This window comes from Canis aureus, chromosome 14 (genome assembly GCF_053574225.1).
Source record: "Canis aureus isolate CA01 chromosome 14, VMU_Caureus_v.1.0, whole genome shotgun sequence".
Taxonomy (NCBI): Eukaryota; Metazoa; Chordata; class Mammalia; order Carnivora; family Canidae; genus Canis; species Canis aureus.
Window position 1 is genome coordinate 56,851,879 of NC_135624.1, and position 24,544 is coordinate 56,876,422.

General features: G+C 35.7%; 1 protein-coding gene across 24 annotated transcripts in view; it reads left to right on the forward strand.

Moving 5' to 3' along the window:
• ADGRL3 (adhesion G protein-coupled receptor L3) overlaps positions 1-24,544 on the forward strand; it is an 856,301-nt gene that overhangs the window by 667,484 nt on the left and 164,273 nt on the right. For 20 of the 24 annotated variants that reach the window (XM_077848164.1, XM_077848162.1, XM_077848167.1 and 17 more), the window contains 3 exons: positions 2,738-2,776; positions 21,157-21,340; positions 22,245-22,367. In XM_077848164.1, the coding sequence (XP_077704290.1) occupies positions 2,738-2,776; positions 21,157-21,340; positions 22,245-22,367 (346 nt within the window). The remainder of the gene's footprint in view (positions 1-2,737; positions 2,777-21,156; positions 21,341-22,244; positions 22,368-24,544) is intronic. The other 4 variants (XM_077848150.1, XM_077848158.1, XM_077848161.1 and 1 more) reach the window with 1 other exon arrangement.

The window sequence follows — 24,544 nt, forward strand, 5'->3', positions numbered from 1 at the left end:
CTTTTTTTCCTTTTGAACTTTTACATCAAAATAATTATAATAAAATAAATGTCTAATCAATAAGTAGAAGTTTAGAAAATAGCAATGAGATAGGATATTAGCAATTCATTAAAGATGTTTCAAAAAGGAAATAATTTAACCTAATTAATATTACACTTAAAACTCATGGGACATGTAGTTAGGTTTTAATTTGTATTTCCTTTTGATATTTAAATTACTCAGAATTTACTTCACTGTGTTAACACTTTAGAAGGTTTAATTGTATTTCAGCAAATTTGAATTGTAAATAATGAAAATAATTCCTTTTTTAAATTTCAGAGAAGAGACATTTTATATATTATTTATAAGTATATAATATATATTTGTATATTATATAAACATCTTATGTTTATTGTATATAACTATATATTATATAAGCACTTTGTATAAGCATTTTATTTATATTAATATGTAAAACATATTTTACATATTTATAAGGAATATATAACTTATTCCTTATAACATCCCATGGCAAATTAACTCCATGATGAAAAGATACTAGAATGACTAGCATCAAAAGACATGTGTTCCATGAAAGGTATTTGTGTAGAAGTGATGAGTTATTGAAACTGGATTTTAAGGCCTTGAATGTCCTGACAGTCCAACTCCTTTAAAAAGCAAGAATTCAGCAGTAGCAGACTAAAGTCCTCTACGGAAGTCACCAAATGAACATTCCTCTTTAGAATGAAAAAGACTTTTAGGAGAATGGTCTTTTCGTATGTTAAGTTTTTTTGTGTCTCATTACACTGAGAGTCTCACTGATCTAGATGAAAGAAATTTTTCAAATAACGATGGTTTGACACAGGAAAGCCTGACATTTTATCTGGCAAATACAGTTTTTCCCGCAATTTCATCCTCAGAAAACAGATTCAGCTTTATCTAGCAGATATAAATTATTATTAAAGTTTTTTCCATGCTGAGCATAAAGGAGTTATTTTTGTCACTTATGCCCCTGATAGAATCACAACCAAGTCCCTGATAAAATGTAATCCACAGCTGCCTATGTAATCTGGACATGCTGAGATTTTAATGTGTTATTACCCAGGCTGACTGGATGCTATTAACGAATATTGCCGCCAGCTATTGTTATCCTAATGTACTGGAAGTAGTAATTTCTATTAATGTTACATATCCATAACATTACTTGTTATAGCAATACTTTGTATCTTTATTTAAAAACGGTGTTGATATCTGACAGTATCAGGTAAAGCTGGCAATTAATGTCACATTCTAACTGGCTACAGCTAATCAGCTTGCCTACTCTGAATATCAAATAACTACATAATGGGCAAATTTCCATTTGTGAAGCTTTTTAATGCTTTCTTTTGTTTCCCATTTGGCTCTTTTCAATTGTTTATAGAATGTGGTTTGTCATATGTTAATTTGCATGATGGGGTGAGGAGATGGGAGGGCAAAGGTTACCCACGTGCTCACTGGCTTGCTCTCATTGCCTGTTCCCACTGTTCCCTAAAGCACTTATAACCCATCAGATTTGCAAAGTCAACTTGGTACAAATCAATTGAACTCCACATTGAAATTCTGAAGGGTTCAGAGTCCTGTGAAACCAAGATGCGAGTCAGTGATCCAAATGACAGCGCTGGCAATTTACTTGCACTCATTCCTCACTTTAATTCTTTAGAGGAGTAACTGCTCTATGCTCATTGAAGACTGCATGAATTAAAGTTGGGAGAGTATTAGCCACACAAAAGGCATCAGAGTAACTGTTTCTTTAACCTGGGTAATTTTCTCCTTCCACAAACAAGGCTACTGAAGGCAAAAAAAAAAAAAAAAAAAAATAGAGAAGAGGAAGGAAATCACAATTTAATTCATGAAATTTTATGTCACTTATTTAAAGAGGGCAATTAAGCTTATTACTTATTTATTTCATCAGCAGAAAAAAAAATGTTTGGGATTGAATATGAGTTGTTATTAACCTTTTGCCCAGAAAAACATCACTCTGTTTGCAAGCAAATAAACAAAAACAGGCTTCTTATGCCACAGAAGTTTCTAAAATGTATAAGGTTTTTTTGTTTTGTTTTGTTTTGTTTTGTTTTGTTTGTTTTTGGTGAAAACTGTGGAAAGGAATTATTCAAGACATAATAAAAGCAGTGATAAATCAGAAGATTAATCACATTCTTCCAATTAGAAGTTACTTATCTGTTGGTATTTTCCCCTTGGAACCAAATAATCGTAATGAATGGGCACATCTATATTTCTGATAAACAGAATTTCTTGTGTTTGAACATATGGTTTGTGGTGCATTTTAACCATCTACCTAATCTTTAAACCACAAACAATGCAGCTTCCAAATTTTTGACATAATTTACTTAACTTCATATGTCTTCATTTGTGGCTCATGAATGAACAACTAACCTGATGTAAAATGAATCATTTCAAATGACTGAAGTATAATGATTTTTACTAATTTCTACTAAATTTATTCCAAGATTTCCTGCCATCATTAACATCTTTCTACCATCCAGTTTTTGCTTGGGTTATTCTGAAAAGGTGCTGGCGACTAGTTTTCAAGCCATTGCTTTACATTTTGCTGCTGCTTAGCTTTCATTCTCTTCTAGAAAGTAGTACACAACAAAATAAGGTGTTTTGTGTAGATGTGTTCTTTTATTTTTCTTGTTTTCTTCTGTCACTAACTTGTTTTTTCTATTCTGTGTTTAATCTGCTGTCTTAATGGATTCAGCTTCAGAAAAGAGAGCGCTCTTGCAGAGCCTATGTCCAGGTACTTTCTGCGTTTTTATAAATGTGTTAAGTTGTTGAATTGTCTGTTGGTGGTAGCATTTATGGGCATCTGATAGATAAATGATAATGTACCCTGTTGAGCTAAAGGGATTTCAGGGAGGGCATGAAGTGTGGGAATAGAGGGACTTACATTGCAAGGGTATGTGCTGAAAAGAAATTTGGCAGTGCCCATGCTCTGTCATACAAGATGGACAGAGACCAACAAGGAGGTGTAACTTGGCATGTGACCATTTTGATCATAATTAAAAGGTGAGTTGGGTGTCCTATATAAATCTCTGATTTCTGCATAGAGGTATGCATGAAAACATTTCATGAGTACATTGGGCCAGCTAATATTTGAGTAGCAGATCATTCAGAAATGACATTAAATCCAAGTCCTCTAAGACAAATAATAGTTCAGAATACTTTCATGCTTCTGTACCAGAATGTTCAACCCATGCTGTGACTGTCTTACTTTCCCACTCACTATAAACAGTTTAGTTCTGATATAAATGTAATTTTTCTCCTGTTAACATGTTGCAATTTGTTCCTAAGCAGGGTAGAAAACATTCCTATGTTTATGGGTTCTGTGTGAAAAGAATCTCAGAAACAATCTTTATAGTTATTTTTACAAGGGAGGAAGGCAAGAAAGCAGCTTAGAGGTGGAAAATTTTTCCTTTTCCCCCTCTAGGTTTTTTGGCTGGTCTAATAATTAAATTGACATAAGACAGATTAACAGTAGAAAAAAAAAAATGATTCCAAATGTATAGGAGCACCCAAAACATGTAAGACTCATATGAAGCTTGTATATCATCCTGAGCTAAGAATGGGATAGGGGCCCGGGACTTCACAAAAGAGGGAGGAAAATAATTTACATCAAACATATTAGATAGATAAGCTTTAATATTCATTTTACTTGGTAAAATGTGTATTAAATAACTACTCTGATGTCCCATATTTACTTTGTAAATAAATGAATGTGTATGAGGAACGTTCTGTTGTTTTTGTTTTTTGTTTATTCTCCTAAGGTTTTGGGAAATAGATGATAGATAGTTAGATAGATAGATAGATAGATAGATAGATAGATAGATAGATAGATAAAACCTATCCTCTTAATATGTGCACTAGGTAGAGAAGTTGAAGTATTTTGCAGCAATGAAAGCTGAAGATAATTTTTGAGCAATATTAGGATTGTTTTTGATTGCTATCTATGCTATCCCCTTAATGGGGCCTTGGAGATAATTAGCCTTTTGGTATTTAAATCTATGAAATGCATGGTCATTCAAACATGAATCTCTGATGGAAAATTAATAGCACAGTTTATTCAATGGCTGATTTCCTGGTGTTATAATTGACTGGCTGTGAATAAATGTTTCAGCTATTGACTAAACATCTGATAAGACCAAATACAAACAGAATATTTGTGAAGCAGAAATGCTCTGCTCACTAAGACATGGCATTACTTCTATTCGTTTTAATATAGATTATTACTCTGTGAAATTCTAGAGTAAATAATACTTTAAACTTTATTTACTCTATTCAAATTTTAAAGACTTGTCTGATGTTCCGTGTTGTTTCTATGTTTGGAGAACATTCTGAGCTATTCTGCGAAATAGGTATAAAATATACTGGGAGTACTTTATTAATTAAATTTGAAAAAATATAATTGCTTAGGTATCATGAGATTCTTTTAAAATGTGGCTTTTCCATGGGTACAAGCAGTGATTCTTCTAGGTTTGACTTTGGTTTGACTTTGACCACCAAATCCATTTAGCTTTTAATTATTTAGAGGTACGATGTCTAGTCTATGAATATCTGGTTCCATCTTTTACTTCTTCCTTCCTACATTTGTTTATTTCACTGAAAAAGCACAATAAAATATGGACTATCATCTGTCAGCCATGATAACTGATAATGGATCTGTAGGGGAACAATCAAAAGGTGATTGCTTTGATTTTTAAAAATAATATGTGAATCCCCCAATACTCATTATGCTTGCACATCCACAATTTTAACAAAAATCAAACAATTGGGTCCAATATTTGTTTCATTTAATTTAGGTTACACTGAAATCTCTGTTTACTATCAAAAGATAGAGATAAGTCATAGTAAAAAAAAAAATTCATTACCATGTCTTGGGCAAAATAGATACCTTCATTTAAGAAGAGAGTGTTAAGTTTTATACCAGAGAAGACAAGTAAGGCTTGTGTTACATATGTGTATTAAATAACTACTCTGATGTCCCATATTAATAGAAGTTACCTTAAAGATGAAAATGAGTTAGCTGAGATCAGGAGAGAGAGGTCCGACCCAAAGTCACACACTAGCACCCATGGCACTAATGCCTCAAGTGCTTTCTCAACATCAAAAATTTATTTTTAAGAATAAATGCAATTATTAGGCACTAATTGTGTAGCCGTCACCGTGTGGCCCAGTTTGCATAAATTCTTATTTAATATCCACACTAATCCTATAATATAATTATTGCTGTTTTTAACTTACAGTAGAGAAAATAAGGCCCAGGTGGAATTAAATGACCTTCACAAGATCATATGATAGTAATGGAGAGGGTCCTGAATTCAAAGCTAGGACTTCCTGACTCAGAAGCTCATGCTCCAAATCCCTAGGATACCACTGTTACAGAACTGACTTCAGTTTTGGTGTTAGGAGTCAGGATAAACCTTCTGATTTATGTTTATTGATTTATTTTACTGTATGTCAGGGATAATATAGAGTAAAATAGTTTATTTTTTCTTTTTGTTTGAGATTGAGTTCAAATGGCTCTATAGCAATCATTTTGTACTGTTGACTAAGTGCAAATGCACACATAATTTACTTCAAGGTCCTTTTGTTTTCAGAGGACACTGTCATAAAAAAAAATTATCATATTAAGAGAGGGGAAGAGCAAATAGGAAATACAGTAACTCTGTTAAAGGAGTATCTGTCAAACTGTTCTCCAAAGTGACCACACCCTTTTACATTTCCAACCAGCAATGTAGGAAAGTTTCGTTCCTTCACATCCTCAGCAATGCCTGTTATTTTCTGTCTTTTTTGATTATAGCCATTCTAGTACAGGTGAATTGCTGAAGTCCTTAACTCCAGTCCTGGAACTGGAGAAGAGGGGTGTGGGAGTGTAATCTGTGAAGCAGGCAAATGTCATATGGCTCCAAAAAGAGATGTGGTTTTCATGAGACTCTGGGAGGAGATTGTGATCTCAAACCACTTAAGAACAACTGCTTTCATGTTCTTTAAATGTAAGCAGAACTTAAATTTACTTCTTTTTTTTAAATGACTTTATTTATTTATTCATGAGAGACACACAGAGAGAGGCAGAGACATAGGCAGAGGGAGAAGCAGGCTCCTTGCAGGGAGCCTGATGGGGGACTGGATCCCGGGACTCCAGGATCATGCCCTGGGGCCACCCAGGCATCCCTAAATTTACATTTTTTTCTCATTTTTAAAGTAGTAATGTTTGTTAGCATTGTTCTCTTCTTTAACAGGAAATATTAAGAATTACCAGCATTCATTTTTCATAGCTTTCAAAGCAAGACATTTCCCTAGTTAAGATATATATATATATATATTTGAATTTTTGTCAGCAATTCCTTTTGCTCTCCAGATCTCAGAGGCAGCACATATTCCTTAAGAGAGTCTGCAGTCGGATGACCTTGCTTAGTGGGAAATATAAGTACATGTAATTATTAATATGAATCTATGAGTCATTCTTGGAGTCTGCTGTTACCTCCACAGTCAGGTTGAAAACTGATCAGAAAAAATTTCTAGATTGATGCAAATGAATACACACACACACACACACACACACACACACACACACACATCCCTGGTTTCATTCCTTCCCTTCTTCCTCCTCCTTCCTTCTTTCCTTCCTTTCTCTCCTCCCCCTCTGCTGAAGCTGCCACCGCCACCTTCTTCTTCTTCTTCCTCATAGGTCTGTGTTCTTTAAAGCCTACAAAGTATTTGGGGGCACCTGGGTGACTCAGTTGCTTAAGGGTCTGCCTTTGGCTCAGGTCCTGATCTGAGGATCCTGGGACTGAGTCCAAGTGTTGGGCCCCTTGCTCTGCGGGGAGTCGCTTTTCCCTCTGCCCTTCCCCACTGCTCATGCTCTCTCTCTCCCTCTTCTCTCTCTCTCAAATACATAAAAAATCTTTGATTTTTTTTTAAATCCTACAAAGTATTTGAAACAAACCATCTGTTTATTTCAATTCAGAACTATGATTTGCTCATTACTTACTTACTTTGTTTTTGCCTTAATTATCCACTAGATATCTCTATCCTAGGCGCTAGCAGTGCAAAAACAATATCTGTTTTCGACTGTGAAAAAAACCCACATAATAGTTAACAACAAAAACATTCACAAATTAATAGTTGAGCACGGGGCCCAATAACATCATCAGCGCTGAGAATACAGCAATGCAGGTAACAGGCAAAATCCTGCTCTCCCTCCTAGGGTAAGATTTCTAGGGGCAGAATAGAAACAATACAGTATGGATGTGAAAAATCTGGCATATGAGACAATGATAAATACTAAGGAGAAAAAGAAAGCAAGAAATGCATCACTGAAGTGACATTGGAACAAAACAGTGAAGGAAGAGGAGGAGTGAGCTATGTAGGTATTCCGGAAAAAACACTGTAGCAGAGTGACAGAGAGTTTCCATAGTAGAAATATGCCCATGGTCCAGACGTCCAGAGCAACTGGTGTGTTGTAGAGGAGAAGATGGTCATGGGGCATGAGTCTGGGGGGTGTTAAGGGCCCAGATCTGCTAGACCATTGTAAGGATGCTGGCTTTTATTCAGAGAGACACAGTAAACCACTGTAGGCTTCTGAGCAGAGCGATGACATGAGCTAATGTGTTTTAAGAGTGAAAAAGTAGATTATTGCAGGAAAACTAAGGGCTGAAGCAGGGTGACCAAGGATAATAATGGTCAGATAGAGTATGGGTATGAGATCTTGGGATAACTACTCAGGTTCACGATTTTGTTTGTTTTGTTTTGTTTTGTTTTGTTTTGTTTGTTTTAAGTATAACAAACAGGACTTGCTAGGAGTTGTATGTGAAACCTCAGAGGAAGAGGAGTCCAAATGACAGTGCTTTATGTGAGCAACTGGAAGGATGAAGGAAGTCACTATTTATTGAGATGGTCTGTCTGTGACCAAGTTGGGACAAGCACAAAAAAGAACTTCAACTTTGGGGCATGTCCACTTTGCGATTCTTATGAGGTGTGCAATGCAGATGTTACATATTCAGTCAGATATACAAGCGTGAAGGTCAGCTCAGAGGTCAGGCTAGAAAGAGACATTGGGTGATGTTTCACTTCAAGTGACACTCACAGCCAGTGTGCTGGATGAATTCATCAAGGCAATGAACATAGAAAGAGAAGAGAAAAGAATCTAGGAAAAAAAAAAAAAAAAAAGAATCTAGGATGAGCCCCAGGACACTGTTATACTCCCAAGATGTCAGGGAGGCCAAAGAACAACTTGAAGGAACAGAAAAGACCTGCAGAGCATGGTGTTCAGAAATCAGCTCGGGTTCTTTTTTACACAGAGGAGGAAGTAATGTCAAGGGCTGCTGAGTCTGCTCAGAAGTGCCAATGCAGCTTCTCAAGGATTAAAAGTAATGTCAGCTTTTGATTAATTAACAAAAAAAAAAAAAAAAAAAAATCCCAGAGCCCTTATATCTATATTATGATATGTACTATCTAAATAAACATTTTTACCTATTCCTTTCATTTTTTTTTCCTCTCTAACGCAGACTTTCTGTGAGCCAAAGTTGCTACTTGCACCTTTGACAAAGTGCAAATTGAATTATGCCCGTTTTACTTGTCTGCCTTTGGTGCATAAGACAAGGAGGATTCTAACCTCCATTTATACTGCTAGGAAGAAATTAATGAGTATTTTCAAGTTCCTTGTTTGGTCACTTAATTGGCTGTGTGACAAAGAGCTCCGCGGTGCATGTCAAACAACTTTCGGAGGCCTCTGATGATTTGTGCTTTGCTTGACTTGTGATACTATTCTGTGTGGCCTGTCAGGCTGGATATCCTTGTTAAAGTGGCTAGAATAAATTGGCTAGTGGTGTGCATACAATGTAGTATATTAACTACAGCAACAGGGAGTACTTTTAGCAGCTCTTTCAAGAGATTTCGATGTTTGCCCATAAGCATCAAAGCCAACCCAAACTTTCATTTAATATAATTAAAAGGACATCTGAAAGTAGTTTGAATCACAGCAGGTTCTTGAGGTTTGGTAACCCTTTGTTAAAACCCTGTGAACTTAATATATTTCACAGCTTGATAAATCTGCACTTGATTTGTGTCAGTAAGAGAGAAAATATAAATCTGCACCCTGCGTCTTTCTGGTGCCCTGAACCTATTGCTGAAAGACACTGAGATCAAAGAAAGTGACTTCCATCTACAAAACCAGAGTAGTTTTCTTTAGATGAAGAAGTCGTAAGGATTCTGTCCTGTAAGGTGTAGTCATTAAATGCTGTCATAAAGCAATCATTGAATCAGAAGACAGTAAAACCATATGTAATGTATGCAGAGTAAATTATACAGGTTATTATTTAATGTGGACAGGTCAGTTCATAAATCTAATAATTAAAAAAGCCTCCAAAGGATGACGGCAGATGTTGATGACGGAGATCCTCCTCTGACGTGCAAAGAACATCATCCTGGGAATCTCTCAAAATTCCTGTGGTGAATGTATCAGGCCAACCAGTGATGGCTGCCTTACTGAGTCATTTCCGACTCTTCCATTTTGCACATTTCCTATAAATAAACAAAATATTCCAGCTGCTCTTTGTATATACTTGGTTTATGAATGCTTCAGGAAGTAATCCTTATGAGGCTTAAAAAAAAACCTTCTGTTTTTAAATAAAATATTTTCCTCTAAAACAAAAATATTTTCCCACTTTTCACCAAGATGTAGCCTGTCTTGTAATTTTTTAATCAAAGCCCGGGTCACTACTTAATTGTAAAATTGTTAATTTAAAGCCTTTCTAATGCATCACTGCTCTCTGAAATGCTTACCTGAAGAAAAGTTTTCGAATATATAGAAAATAAATAGATATTATTTCTGTGCAAACACAAAAAGAATGAACATCAATTTACTTTGTTAGTGCTTTAATATCTTTATGATCACATAAGCTAACCAGAAGGAAAAAGATATTAAAAATAGCATTACAGATTTAAGATCCTACTTTGTAAAGTTATCATTGCCTTTTCTGGTGCAGGTCAGAAAAGAAATAGAAGTTTTAAGGTGTAATTTGCAGTAAAGTAGTTGCCTGATGACTTGGAACCAAACAAATGATTTTTTAGTACTGCTCCCAACAGAGTTATAATTTTGATATTTTCCCTTATCTAATGTATGAATTTTATACAGCTGGTAGTAACAAAAACTTAGCTGGGTGGCTTAAACAAACCAGGGCTTTATTCATGTGCATAAAAAAGAAATGCAGATGATGTAGTCCAGGATTAGCATGAAAATTTCACATTAGAGATGGAGGCTTCTTCTGTTTTTCTATTCTATTATCTTTAGCACATGGACTTCCATCCTCAAAATGAGCCGATGGCTACTAGGTTCCAATCATCACTTCATGCAAAGCTCTGCACAGGAAGAAGGAGAAGGACAAGTAACTAAACGATTCAGTGTCCAGTGAGTCTATGTCTAAGTCAAAGAATGTTATTGGGCAGCTAGCATTCTTAGAGGCAACCAAAAATACTTTTTTTCCCTCATGTAGTGGTATATGTTGATATCTTCATCCAGTTTTTTTTTTAAGATTTTATTTATTTATACATGAGACACAGAAAGAAGGCAGAGACATAGGCAGAGGGAGCCTTGTGTGGGATCACACCCTGAGCCGAAGGCAGACACTCAACCGCTGAGCCAACCAGGCGTCCCCCAGTCCCCCATTTTTGATATAATAAGCTGCCATAGATTTATGACAATATAGGGTTACTTTTGCACCCTAACTACAGATTAAAATTCTCTTTTGATTATTCTGTTAGTTACAGTCTTGGGCAATCATTTTGTTAAAAAAAGTTATTCCAATCCTTTTCAGATAGCATTTTTCTTCTTTTTAAGTAGTAGTAGTAGTGGTAGTAGTAGTAGTAGTTGTTTTAATAGCTAATAGCTAATATAGGCACATGGTTTATATTTCAAAAAGTAGGAATAATAGAACTATCTTCTCGCCATGGCTTTGGCATTGCTAACTTCAGGGCGTGCCGCTCACCCTGTGATCTAGTTGGAAGGTGCCTCCTGGAGTTGTGTAGTAACAATCCTCCCTTCCCTTCCTCTCCCCAGACATTCAGCTCTCCTTCAAAGCAATCACTATTAGTAGCCTCTTCAATATCCTACCAGAGAAGACTATTTTTATTCTTATCCATGTTTTTATAATATTTTTTTCATAAACCTTATCATACAATCACAAAACAGTATTGTTCTCTCTGCTTACAGTAAGGACTTTGGGAGTAGCATTGCTCCATTGAAAGGACTAAATGTGCAGAGAGAATCACAAGGTAGCCTTGTATCATGGTTCACATCAAAGAAACAACGTCACTCGTCATCAGTAGGAAGTGGGTTGAATAAACTGGTACGCCAAATAGTGGAATACTACTTAAGCCACAGAAGGAATGAGGTAGATGTTGCATTGATCTAGAAAGGTGGGTGTAGTGTATTAGAGGACAAAACCAACAGGCAAGCAAAACCCAACAGATCACAGCATTATTATAGTGATCACATTTGTTGGTATGTACATGTAGATATTTGCAAGTCTGGAGGGACCCACAACAAATTGTCGGAGTGATTTCTACTTTAGGTGAGGTTGGTGGTGGTGTCCCATAAACAGACTTTCAGGTTTTAATTTATATACTTCTGTATTAAACAATACTGTTTTCAGGCATGTACTTTTTGTTTTAAAATAATATGCATTATTTTATGAATTTATATGTCCTACTTCAAAGTAAAAATTCATAAAACTCAATTGATTGTCCCTCAAGAACTGCTTCTCTGTGATTTTTTTCTCTTTATTTCACAAGCATTCTATCAGTTCTCAGGGAAAAAAATATCTAGAGTCATTATTATTTCAAGAAGGGCGTTGGGGGTATTTTTATGGTCGAGTTCATTTTGAAAGCAATGGAAAGTCTCCTCCTTTACCTTCTGTGATACCACACTCTTCTGGCTCTGCCTTCTTTAATCTGTGGTGTTGACTATTTTTTCTATATTTTCTCCTCTATCCTGAGTGTTTCTGGGCCATTGATTCTTGTACCACTCAGTTTATTTGCGTAATGTCAGACATACCAATGGCTTGCTTCTTTTTTTAAAAGATTTTATTTATTCATTCATGAAAGACACACAGTGAGAGAGAGGCAGAGTCACGGGCAGAGGAAGGAGCAGGCTCCATCTAGAGAGCCTGATGTGGGACTCGATCCTAAGCCCCCAGGATCACGCCCTGAGCCTAAGGCAGATGCTCAATGGCTGAGCCACCCAGACATCCCCAATGGCTTGCCTCTTATTTAATTACATGATTCCTAAACCTATGTCAAGAAGAGATGTTGAGGGTTGTCTGGGTGGCTCAGCATTTGAGCATCTGCCTTTGGCTCAGGGTGTGATCCCGGAATCTAGAATCCAGTTCCGCACTGAGCTCCAAGTGGAGAGCCTGCTTCTCCATCTGCCTATGTCTCTGCCTCTCTCTCTGTGAGTCTCTCATAAATAAATAAATAAAACTAAAAAAATAAAAATAAAAATAAAAAACAGATGTTGAGTAGTAAGCTACAGCTAAAATGGTAACAACATGCCCCAAATATGCCACATTGGAATATTGATTCTTTGGGACTGAAAGGAACAAACGCTCTAAATTAACCCTTCTCTTCCATTAGTTTCCCCTATATTTTTTCTAGTTATCTTCCCACAGCATACTCTTTTTGAAAGCTTAAACCCTTTTCCTTTATCTTGTCACTTCTTCACAAATGAAGAAGTTTGTTTGTTTATTTATTTATTTATTTATTTATAGATTTTATTTATTTACTCATGCGAGACACACAGAGAGAAGCAGAGACACAGGCAGAAGGAGAAGCAGGCTCCATGCAGGGAGCCCAACGTGGGACTCGATCCCGGGTCTCCAGGATCACGCCCTGGACTGAAGGCGGCACTAAACCGCTGAGCCACCCAGGCTGTCCCTTGTCCTTTTATTTTAAAAAATTATATTATTAACATAAAATACTAGATAAAATTTATCTCATGTTTATCTCATGTCAGTTTAATTCTCAGAGCTTGGCATTGAACTGGTATATACTCTAAGAGGGTAGACTAGAGGGAAGGTTTTTCCTCCCTTGCCAGGCTTCCATAGACCTCTTAAATTGATTCCATTCAAGTACTTTGCACTCAGAATGGGTACCCTTTACCTTTTAATGAACAAAAATCGGTTTCTCTTTATTTCCATCTTAAACAAGTGCCACCACATTGCCTACGCTCAGATTCCATGCACTGCACTCCTTTATTTCCCTTACCAACTAACTTTAATTAATCAACCAATTTTGAAAAATACCTGTGGAATCTCTACTTTTCTTTATCCGCAGAGTCAGAATGTATGGATTTGAACCCTAGTTCTGCCCTAGCTTAGTTAATTAACCTTTAGCAAGTTATTTCACTTCTCTGAGTCTCCGCTTTCTCACTGCAAGATGAGGATCATATTTGTTTCTGCCTCATTGGGTTATTGTCAGAATTAAAGGAGTTGATGCATAAAGCATTCAGATGAGAGTTTGGAGCATAATAAATATTTTGTTAAACATTATTTGGAAGAGAAAGAGAGAATGAGCGGGAGGGGCAGAGGGAGAGGAAGAATCTGAAGCAGATTCTATGCTCAGCGCAGAGCCTGCTGTGGGGGGCTTAGTCACACAACCCTGAGATCATGACCTGAGCAGAAACCAAGAGTCAGGTGCTTAACTGACTGCACCACCTCCAATACTCAATAAGTATTAGCCATTATAATTTATATCACTCCTCTACTTTTTCATGGACTTCTTGCTGCTTTTAGGAAGAATTGTACATATCAAACATGTTATGCAAACTTTTTTGAAAACTAGCCTTCACTCACTTTCCTGCCACTGAACCACTGGCACTCTGCTCTGCTATGGGAAATCTTGTCAGTTCCTTGGAGGTGTCTGTTTTGTCTGATTGGTCAATATTGAATTTGAGCTTGAAATTTTACTTCATGGAGCCTATCATAATGTTTGCCATGTTTCTACTTGTTTAATAGTCTGGCATTACCATATTGTCATCACTTTTAAGGACAGGAAAGTATCTGTCTTTCTTGCAGCACCCAGTTGAAAGTACCTAGTTAATATTTGTTGAATAACTGTTGAGTTAGCAAGAAGTTTAAGTCCAGTTTATAGCTCTATTTAATTCCTGTAACTCAACATAGACTTGACAGCATTCAATCATTTAATTCTAATTGAGATTTTTTAAATAGTGCAATAAATTGCAGTTTGCTAAAAACAGTACATTTTTTAAGCAACAAGGGATCTCTTAAAGAGGCAGAGTCTTTTCTATGAAATTTTAGTTTCATCTTGTACTACTGTTCAGGCCTCTTATCACTATATTAAGGTCAGTTGTGTTATATAATCTAATTTTAATTAAGACTTGGAAATGCCAACACTTCACTGTAATATAAAAGGGAGTCCAGAGATTAGTAGTTTTTATATGCTTAATAATATTAAATGACAGTGATTATAAAAAGAAACTTAGGTTATTGACCAGATGTGTAAATATCAGTCACTGAACTTGACTTCTAATAAAAAAAAAACAAACAGTAAGTTCAAAACTGTTTGGAAGACTCCTCTAACATTTGATCTTTAAAATTTTGATTTGAATCTATATATAAATGTATGTTAGAGTACAATGTGCCCTATTCAGTAATAGTTTTAAGCTTTTGTTCTAATTTACTTTATTCTCAACTGATAACCTTCATATCAAGAAATCAAAAAGGAGGAATTAAAGAAAAGTTGTTTTATCTTTTCAAATTATAAATGAATGTCAACTATATTATATATGTAATCATGTATTATATATTACATATGATATACTATAATATTACATATATACATATACATATCTATGGTATATAATGATATATTATATGTGATATATACATATATATTTGGGTATATAATAACCCAAACTTCTATCATACTGAAGATCTTCTAAGATCTGACTGCTACTTACTGCTTCTCCCACTACACTCATCTTTTTTTTTTTTAAGATTTTATTTATTTATTCATGAGAGACAGAGAGAGTGAGAGAGAGAGAAAGAGATAGAGAGATATAGGCAGAGGGGGAAGCAGGCTCCATGCAGGGAGCTCGATGTGGTACTCAATCCTGATATTCCAGGATCATGCCCTGAGCGGAAGGCAGACACCCAACTGCTGAGCTACCCAAGCATCCCCATACTCTTCTTTTAACACTCTCTTTCCATGCACTACACACTCTCCTCATCCCAAACCCAATACATTCCTTGCCTTAGAACCTGCTTTGTTTTGTGTTAGCCGTTACCTTGCTTATTGTGTCCTTTTGCCTTAAGTATCCTCATCATAATCAAGGAAAGTTTATTCATCTTTTAGTGTCTAACTCAAAATTACACACCTTCTGGGATCTTTTCTTGATCTTTCTCTGTAAGAATTCATTTACTTTTTGTCCCATATGCTGTGAGTTTTTAGCTCTATTTTGTTCTTACCTTCTGCCTTGGAGTGTAGACAAATTGAAGGCTGACTCTGTTTTCCTTCTCTTTCCTCACCTCCTCCAACAGTGACTTCCCTAGTTCTTTGCATATCATACATACTTAATAGGACCTCATTGAATTGCATTGAAAGTGGGCTTTGGTACACTTAAAAACATTTTGGAAAGCTTTTTGTAGAATATATTTTTGTTATGCCTAGTGGTTTGCATTTACTACAATAGCCTGTGGTTCTGCTTTTCTCCTTTTGAACTCTGATTGTCTTCTTAATTCCCTGTAATTCAGCCTGTCTACGTGCCAAACCCTGTGATAACTGAGCACTTTATTCTCTCAGAACACCTCTTGGGAGACATGGAAAAAAGTTATAAAACTAGATGTTTTCATTTTATTACATTACAGATGTTTTTATTTATGTGTTTTATGTATTTATTTTATGTGTTTATTTTATTTATTTATGTGTTTTATTTATTACAGACGTTTTCATTTCTATTACATATAAAGTCATTAATGATTTGATAGTAAAGGTAGGTGATCTTTGCCTAATGAACATTTTTTTGAGTACCTCAACTGTCTCAAGGCAGTAAAATTGACCCTGGGAAAACACCAGTGAACATGGTCTCTCCCCTGAGAACATTGTAATCTAGTGAGAGAGCCAGACCATAAGTGTGGATAGTTCTATTCAAGGTTTTTAAATATGAAAATAGGAACCTATTATGGCAGTGAATCTCTAAATGATAATGATTCAGATATTGACTAGTTACTAGTTTTTTTTTTCCATTTGTACTTACATATTCTTTGCTCTTCTAAAACCAATACTTTAAGAGATTTTTTTTTTCCCTACTGTCATGAAAATGGAGATGACTCACTGAAGTATGAATCTTCATTAGATGGCAATCATTCAGCAGAGTCATTGAACACATATATGCCAGGCAGAGTTTTGGGCACGTATAAATGACACAGAGTTGCCCCCTCATGAAACATAAATTTCTTGAGTGTGAGATCTGAGATAGCCATGTAGATAAATACATATTTTAGGTACCTTATATAATGACATGTGATACAAAGGAAACAAAACAGTAAACAGAGTTAAGGGTGGGGGCATTCTTCCTAGCTATGCTGATAGTCTAAGACCTTTTTGTACCTGAGCTAAAACCGGAATGGCTTATGATTAGAAAACCTATCTTCAGAAAAATGCAGTAATGGTAAAGTTGCATACCTTTTCACAAGCATTCATTCTATTTGGGTCTTTAATGGTTTTCAAGTAAGGAAGGAGGAGTAACTAAATTCTCCAGGTGATTTTGCTTAGCTAGTTCTAAGATTTACGGTTCACCTAGGTGACATTAATAGATCTCTCATCTGGGATCCCTCGGTGGCTCAGCGGTTTAGCGGCTGCTTTCAGCCCAGGGCGTGATGCTGGAGATCCGGGACTGAGTCCCTATATCAGGCTCCCTGCATGGAGCCTGCTTCTCCCTCTGCCTGTTTCTCTGCTCCTCTCTCTCTCTCTCTCTCTCTCTCTCTCTCTGTGTGTGTCTCTCGTGAATAAAATCTTTTAAAAAATAGATCTCTCACCATTGATCCTAGGTATTTCACAAGCATATCCTCTTGGAATAAAGACAAAGATGGTACTAGAGAAATAAATAGCTGGTGTCCCCCCAAATTTTCACAGTAGTTAGAGCAAAGAAGTAAGTCCTCCCTTTTGAAATAGTATGATTATATACTTTATAACATCTTTTAATAAACATACTATAACTATATGCTACAAGTAAAACTAGTAAAATGAATTTGCCTAAATTTACTAGTCCTACCATCAATGAATTTTATGATAAGAGGTCCAATAAAGTTGTGTAATGCGAATATATGTCCAGAAGGATATGATACGCTCATGATCCTGGTATGAATCCGAGTGACTTTTACACTTTATACATTTGATTTTTAGAAATAGTCAAAAGTCACTTTAGAGTCTAGTGATAAACTATATAAAGAGTTATATCGAATAGCAGAATGCCCCTGACTACCCTCAAATTGAAACATAATGAAATTTATTTTCTTGTATAGTTCCCACTTTGTTGATTGGTTAGAAAACATAAATATGTCCAAAGATGCACTAAAATTTAGTGACAACTAGAATGCAAATTTCCAATGCCATCTCCTATTCAGTTTCTAGTGTTTTGAAAAAGATAATAAAGTGAGTTGACATTTAGTTTCTCACAAGGACATTGGTGATTAAATTCACTTTTTAGAAATATAGATTATTTCAGTCAGTATGCATCCAAACCATTAAGTGATTTTTGTTGTTTTTTTCCTCAGGGATCAAAGGACTTTTTTAATGTAAATACGGGACCAAGTGTATTTTCTTCCAACTTTATCATGTAAATTTTAGATCGGAAAAATATTTATAGCAGAAAAAGAATCAGTGAGAGCTGTTGGACCAACTGCCTCACTTTAGTCCAATTCATTGTATATTCCCTGTTCAACTTTGGTTCTAAGCATAGTTAAGCTCATTTCCTTGTAACCAAATAAAATGAAAATCAACTTGTCTTTAAAGAGATGCTGTTGAACTAAGAAGGGAATGCAAATAACTTGTTTGACAAAAAGAAAAATGAAAACCACACACACATACATAATGACCAGATGTCATCATTTGTGGGTAAAACATACAAATGCAAAAATGTACAAAGAAAACAAAATAGAGATATTCTTTTGTCGTTAGAGAGTCGGACTACTTAATTGACCTGATTCAACTGGTAACAGGGACATGTCAGCAAATTTGGAAAGTTTAAGCAAACCGCATTAATTATAAAGCTATTAGGATTGATTTGGCCATGCTGTCTCAGTAGTAGAAAACCGGTCAGTTTTCTCAAAACTCTAAAACATACATTATGAATTATTTAATATACATGCTCCTGTACTGTCCTAATCCTCAAAGATTCAGGTGATATAGTCTTAGTAGTTAAGTTGTAAGACAGGTTTATTCCTGAACATTACATTGCAGAAGTTAGTCCTTGCGGCTCTCACTTCAGAGCTAATGTTTTGTAATCACCACCAATGATGTGTGTGTGCTTCATTCACTGAAGACCTCTCTTCTTCCCTAGCTGGACTTCGCTATCCAATGCAAATCAACATAAGACTACACCTTAAACACATATTTTGAGGCAGGCAACATAAATGCATTTATATTGCCACGCAATATAAAACGCTTATACCATCGTCTCAGATTTACAGATGAAGTGCAGTTAAGTAACTTGCCCAACATCATACATCTAGAAAGTGGCACAGTCCAGGTCCACACTTAGCAGATGTGGTTCCAAATCCCATACTCTGATTTTAGCACTACAGAATTCTGTCTTCAGCCCTTGTGCTGAAATTCCCTTACATTTATACTTAAGCCATCACGACAAGTGCTTTTTAAAGAATAAATAAATATTGGATTTCTGCCTTAACCCATCCAGGTTTTAGGACCATGTATTATTATGTCTGTCATTTCTATAATAAACTTGGAAATCATTTGGGCTTTAATAGAAAACTTCTTTAAAGATTATGATTCATTTGGAAAGTGCAATTGTTGTAAATGTGCTTAAAATTTATGACTATGATAAAATATTGCACTACATACATTTTCGGATGCAAAACTAAGATGATTTAAAAAGGGGCGCCTTCAGTTCGTTAGTTACCAATTCAAATGTGTTATTTTACGTAGAACAGTCTGTTGTAAACAGGTGGCTTTTTAGAACCTTCTCAGAGTTGACCATAGTTGTTTATTTTTGTTTTTTCTCTTTCTTCCTTCTTTTGCATTTCTTAAATTAAAAAAAAATTAAAAACAGTAAAGAGCAGAGCAGAATTATTGTATTATCCCCAATAAAATTTTCTCTGAGATCAGGTTTAAATTCATCGGTTTAAGATTCTTAACTAATGTTACAACGGCTGTCTCTAAAAAAACAGGCATCATTTCTCTTGCATGTGGGATTTTCAGAGCATTTCTAATGAATTCAGAGGATCATCTACTCGCAGAAAGAATATTTCTTTGCACTTAAAAGGTCGATGTTCTCTGGCTTCTGAAAATACCTAAACTTGTTTTGTTCATTTGTTTCCAGTGTGGCACCTCCTTTTTGGCATATCCTGTTGGCATTATCCCTATAAAGAACTTCCTGGAAAGCAAATCATTTTGTTGTGCTCGGAAATGCTTTTGTCTGGCTTCTGGGTCATGCTTTAAACTCAGAACACATGGCGGAACTAAGCCCACTATGGGAAAACACCCAGTTATTAAACTCCTGAGAGATTTTTTGGTGTTTTTTTTGTTTGCTGTTTGTTTGTGTGTGTGTAAATGATGCAAAGTACTCAAGTTGCAAGTATAGGACTATTTTCCATACAAGTCCATTGATGTTGATTTTTGGCCAGAATTTGGAGTAGCTGGGAAAAATATCAAGAAAAAACAACTCTTATCAAAAGGCAAATTAGTTTTTGAAGCTGGTGTTAATTGGCAGCCAAGGTGTTTCATTATGAAGCTGAATTTTTAACAGTTGTTAGTTGGTTACTATGAAAACACCAGCCAGAAGAAAACACTGCAGTGTAATGGGTATTTCTTCAGTCTCTCTCAATCCTTCTGCCAACGTGTCAATAATATGAGTCTTGTTTTAAAACGCCCATGCACTGCCGAGAAAGTGCCTGTTTCGGCTATTTATTCAAATCTGTTTCTCGATTAGATGCATATTTCATAATCAACGGGTTCAGGGATGATCACTTTGAAAACTGCAGGTGTTGTATTTTTCTATTTTGTAATTCTCTGTTTGAATGAAACCGTAAGGAGACCTTATCGGGAGAACTGGTTTTTTTTTTTCTTTGTAACTTAGAGCATAAAGCTAACCATGGGAAATATATAAATTGTAACTAGGGAGATGATTCTTTTGGATGAAGCCATGAGAACTGTGGATCTTTATCTCTCTATGTACCTACTGCTGATTTTTTAAAGGAAAAACACCTGAGGGCCACAGGTAGCCAAGTTCTGACTGTTTATTGCCCTCCCTAATAGTAAACAGCATGGAGAAGGTTTTTCTCCGCATGTAACATATCCAAAGCCCCTAGGAGTGTGTATGCTTTGATATTTTTCCCATCCTGACATTTTACCAACTGGCTAAGAAAAAAAAAATGGTTTGCTCAGTGGGTCCTCAACCTATCTATAGGCAACAAATTCTTGTATCATCCTGTCTGTAGTCACCCCTTTAATCTCTGTTGTATTCAGCATTTAGTTTTATGGTGATACTAGGGAAAAATCATTTTTGTGGGTGATTTGATAAAAGTGTTGGTTTAAATTACTTGCCAACAGTTCCCCAGCCAAATAATTTAATTATGTGATTATAGTCTTATTGAGGCCATTGCTATTGATTCTAAGAAGCAAGCATGGATCTATTTGTTGTCCTTCAAAACAAAAGCTGGTTTTTCTCTTGCCTTGCAGTCTCGGCTAGGGTTTTAACAGAACAAAATAATGAATGCTTCTGCTGCAGCATGTCACAGGGGAGGCTGGGACAATACTGAACTCATGCACACCGCTGATCCTTGCTTGCTGAGCAACATGTACACCTGGATTTCTGACAGCTCTGTGAGTTCACTAGAGACCTCTGTCATTCTGTTCATCCTCTTGTAGGCAATGGTCGAGACAGTTAACAACCTCCTCCAGCCACAAGCCTCAAATGCGTGGAGAGACCTGACTACAAGCGATCAACTACGTGCAGCCACCATGTTGCTTGACACTGTGGAGGAAAGTGCTTTTGTGCTGGCTGATAACCTTTTGAAGACTGACATTGTCAGGGAGAACACAGACAATATTCGTAAGTGGCCTTTGTTATACAGAAGAGCCAGAGACCCTTGTACAGCAGAAGAGAGAAAAGAAAAAAAAAATTATGGTAGCACAGATATTATGAGTGATTTTTATTTCAGTGGAGATAAGTGATTTTTTTTTCTATAATTATATCACCTGCCACTGGCTTAAGAGGGTCCTCATAATCATGTATGTTATCCTCCATAAGACATTCCAATATTGGATATCTGAGCCTGAAATCACTCACAGTGAGATCCATAAGTTAGTTTTTATGTCTGTATGTATCTATGTATTGCATTGTACTATCTAAATTTTATCTTCCTAACACAGTGCTTACAGGTCACTTCAGTTATAGTAAGAATGTCTGAATTATGTACTATAAAGAAATCAGTCATTTAAGTGAAGGTGATAAAACGATTTTTTTGTAATTGTGTTATTGGCTCATAAGGAGTATAAATCTATTTTTATTGTGCATAAGGATATAGCTGACAGTTTTATTTCAGAAGATTTGATAAAGCTCTTTCAAACTTATTAGATTTAAAGATAGATCAATATTGATATGATAGTGCAGCTCCAGATTATAAAGAGACGTTTACTTAATTCACGAAGATAATATTTTGAAAATAAATTTAAAGTAAATGACAGAGTATAAGCCTTTGAGTTTGATTTTTTTTTTTAATTTTAGGCTTTATAATGGATACATTTGTATTCTTATTTACCTGATTTAAACAATTTTTGCCTTATTTTAAAGAAATACTTTCAAAATAAAGCATTGAACTACTATAAATTTTGACTACTAATAATTAGTATAACAATAATTCCAGTGTTTTGATTTCAGAAATATTTAAATGATTTAGGAACTCATCTTGGGTTGTGTTTCTCAATGAACAGTGATAACTCTTTGCCATTAACAGAATTGGAAGTCGCAAGGCTGAGTACAGAAGGAAACTTAGAAGACCTAAAATTTCCAGAAAACATGGGTCACGGAAGCACCATCCAATTGTCCGCCAATACATTAAAACAGAATGGCCGAAACGGTAGGTTAGAGTTTATTTGCTAAGCATGGTGAGATTGAATTCTCATCAATGACTTGTTTTTTGGCTTGGGATTTTAGACCTGCTATCCAAGAGCTCTCCTCTCATTCAACTGTTCTAGCTCTCCTCTTCCTCTTCCTTTTCTTTCCTATCTTCTGTGCCAACAACATCACAATATATTAGGTCTACAAAATTCTCAGGCACATTTGAAAATTGTTCTGTACAATGTCAGAAGCTTAAATCTGAGAGGAATTAATGAACAACAAAATACAGATATCTGACTTTTTTCTTGAAAGGAGTTGACAGATTTAGTTTCAAAAATTTTAATGAGAATTTTACTTCTAATTTTAAGATTTTATTTATTTATTTGAGAGAGAGAGAGAACAGAAGCAGGGAGAACAGAGAGAACAGGCTCCCCATGAGCAGGGAGCCTGATGTGGGGCTCCATCCCAGGACGGTGACATCATGACTTGAGCTGAAGGCAGATGCTCAAATGACTAAGCCACCCAGACACTCCCCTCCGCTTTTTAAGATTTTATTTACTTATTGAGTACTTCTTTTTTTTATTATTTTAAAAGATTTTATTTATTTATTCATTAGAGACACACAGAGAGAGAGAGAGAGAGAGAGAGAGAGGGACAGAGGCACAGAGAGAGGGAGAAGCAGGCTCCACGCAGGAGCCCAATGTGGGACTCTATCCCGGGACTCCGGGACCACGCCCTGGGCCAAAGGCAGGCACCAAACCGCAGAGCCACCCAGGGATCCCCTTATTGAGTACTTCTAATTTTAAAATTAAATGATCTATTTTTTTTTCTTATTCACGTTTTTTTGAAGGCGTTTCTATGAGTTTTCTTTGCAAAGCATATGGAAAATTTCAATGTGAGATGATTTAGGGAAAAGGAACTGGTCAGTTCAGGTCAATTGGATACAAGATTAAATTCACTGACTATAATGAGAATTAAATAAACTCACGGAGAAAATGTATCTCCAGTGTGACTAGTACCAAATTTTTAAAAACATACTTTTGCCAACTAAATGAGATCCTTTGACCTGTTAGGTGGTGGGAAGATGCCCTCAGGTTGTAGCAGCCAACTCAAAGGTGGCATATCATAGTGGAGGATGAATAGTTTTAAAGAAAGAAGATCCTGTTGTATGATACCAAGAAAAACAAATTAAGACTGTTGTCAACAGAACAAAATTTTTTTAAGTGTTGGAAATCTTACAAGACTGACCTTATAAGTCATTATATTGCTAATTTGACTATGTGAATTTTTCAGGCAGCAATAAGATTTTCTAAGAAGCAAAATCATATTTCTGCATTAGCTTTCCAACTGATTTCCCTCTGTCCACTCTTTCTGCCTCCCAACAGAATATCCTGTTGACAAAGAGTTCTTCCCGAAATGTCAGTCTGACCAGTTTGTGTTCAATTGCACGTAAAATGAAATCAGGTGGTGTCACTGGCCACCATGTGCTTGTTCACTTCTTTCCTGCCTCATGTCTGCCCCATTTCCTGTCCATTGTTAGCATGCCCACAATGATCCCGAAAGTTTAGTCTGGATTCTTTTTCATTTTTATTGAGATATATGGGACATCTAACTTTATATTAGTTTCAGGTATACAATGTAAAGATTCAATATTTGTATGTATTGTAAAATGATCAACACAATAAGTCTAGTTAACATTTATCACCACATAGAGTTATATTTTTTCTTATGCTGAGAACTTTTAAGATTTACTCTCTTAGCAACTTTCAAAATATCCATTACAGCATTATTAACTGTAGTCACTATGCTATATGCTACATCCCATGACATTTATTTTATAACTAGAAGTTTGTACTTTTTGACTTTTCACCATTTTCACCCATTTTGCCAAAAATTTTGCCATTTTCTCACCGCCCCCTGCCTGTGGCAACCATCAGTTTGTTCTCTATATCTATGAATTTAGTTTGTTTTATTTTTAATTTTTTTGGATTCCACATATAAGTGAGGTCATACAATATTTGTCTTTCCCTGTCTGACATATTTCACTTAGCATAATGCCCTCAAGGTCCATCCATGTTATCATAAATGTCAAGATATCATTCTTCCTTAATGGCTGCATACTATTCCCTTTTCTTTATTTGTCCATTCATCAGTGGACACTTGAGTTGTTTACATGTCTTAGCTCTTGTAAATAAT